Consider the following 1616-nt stretch of genomic DNA (forward strand, 5'->3'; position numbering starts at 1 on the left):
AATTCTATCATTGTTGTCTCTATATTTTTTCATAAATGAAGTCAAAATTTTGCTATTCAACATAAGAATTCAAGATGTAATAATTTTTCTAATAGTCTTGCAAAATTTCTCAAATTTTCCAGTGTTTCATTTAATGTAGTATCCAGTAACTATTAAAATTTCAATGCTTCGTCATTGTTTCTATTTAAGGACTCATCCAACCTCAACTAGGCAAGTTCTATCTCATCGCTGGGTGTTAGATACTTTAATAAAAAGCAGCATAATTTTATTCCAACTGTCAATTTGCCTGATTTTATCATTCTTTACAATACTATATAATATTGTGAAAAAAATTAATTTGACTGGATTGTGATGATGTCAATAGTTTTTTTACGTTTGACGTTGCTTTCTAATAATCGTCAGCGTTCGTGAAGGCTATCGGTTGCTACAGTACGTTATATGAGAGAAGATTATCTATGTGATTCAACTTACGTCACGAAATTGCACCGTACCGGTTTCCCCGAGCTCGGAGACAGATAGATAGGCCGCCTCCGGCTGAATGAACAGCTGGCAAAGGGCCATCTCCTCGCTCCTGAACATCGCCCCCATGCTGAAGGCGGGTTACGTTTTCTCCTGCGAACAAAAGAGATTTTATTTTTCATTTTACATTTTATTACTTCATCATCATTCTTTTCGATAGAAAATCCCTTTTTTTATGAACATGTACATTGTGTCTTGAAAAATAAAGTAACAAACAATAAGAGTCCAGCGTGACGTCTCTGTAATTTAATAAAAGACCAAACAAAAAATGAACCGAATAATTTTCGTTACAGTTAATAAAATACAGCAGGCGCCTGTTTGACCTGTGACTGGATAAACGAATAATTAGTCCGACAAGCAAGTCCAGTTAATTATAGATGGTTATTGAAAAAAATTAATATACATATAAGTGTGTCAATAACACTTGTTAAATGAGTATTACAAGAAGAAATATACACTTACGTCTATCAATAATGTTTATTAAATGACTAAATGCGGAAGACGTATTTTACAAAGAGAAAAAGATATACAGGATGTGGAATTCAAGGTCGAAGTCAACTTTACGGCCCCTATCTTAGTTTAATTTCTACCAAATCGAGAGTGTAGAGTCATCCTATGCTAGTCACGACATATAATTTCTTAATATCCGGTACATCTTTTCCTCTTTGTAAGATCCTTGAAATTCAAGGTCAAAAGGTCGACAATTTTTTTTTAATTGCGTCATATTCTACTCGATCACCAATAGATGATAGCCGTAGATCTGTTGAGTTTATATTATGTGGATTCAAAGATCTAGACGAAAGGTAAAAAATTATTGACCTTTTTACCTTGAAATTCAAGGTCAAGATCAATTTTGGGGCGCATTAATTCAATGTTTACCAAATCAAGGGTGTAGAATTATGCTATAGTAGTCGCGATATATATTTTCTTAACACCCTCTACAAGATCCAATGCTCAAGAATTTAGTGTGCATAGAAAAAGAATTAATAAGATTAAGAGTAATTAAACGATAATGATCAGTGATCGAAAGTGAATGATCATGAAATATGTTTATTTTAAAGTAGGTTAGAGTTGGTCATAAGCAAATACGAAATCTC

At 32.9% G+C, this 1616-nt stretch overlaps 1 protein-coding gene across 5 annotated transcripts in view; it reads right to left on the minus strand.

The window, feature by feature from the left end:
• The window catches only part of Vha100-2 (V-type ATPase subunit a family protein Vha100-2), a 48569-nt gene that overhangs the window by 15803 nt on the left and 31150 nt on the right, over positions 1–1616 (minus strand). For all 5 annotated transcript variants that reach the window (XM_018026900.2, XM_018026904.2, XM_026814713.1 and 2 more), the window contains exon 2: positions 472–612. In XM_018026900.2, coding sequence (XP_017882389.1) covers positions 472–588 — 117 coding nt within the window. In that variant the 5' untranslated portion in view covers positions 589–612. The remainder of the gene's footprint in view (positions 1–471; positions 613–1616) is intronic.

Source organism: Ceratina calcarata, unplaced genomic scaffold (assembly GCF_001652005.2).
Source record: "Ceratina calcarata isolate Rehan_Ccalc_2016 unplaced genomic scaffold, ASM165200v1 scaffold394.2, whole genome shotgun sequence".
Taxonomy (NCBI): domain Eukaryota; kingdom Metazoa; phylum Arthropoda; class Insecta; order Hymenoptera; family Apidae; genus Ceratina; species Ceratina calcarata.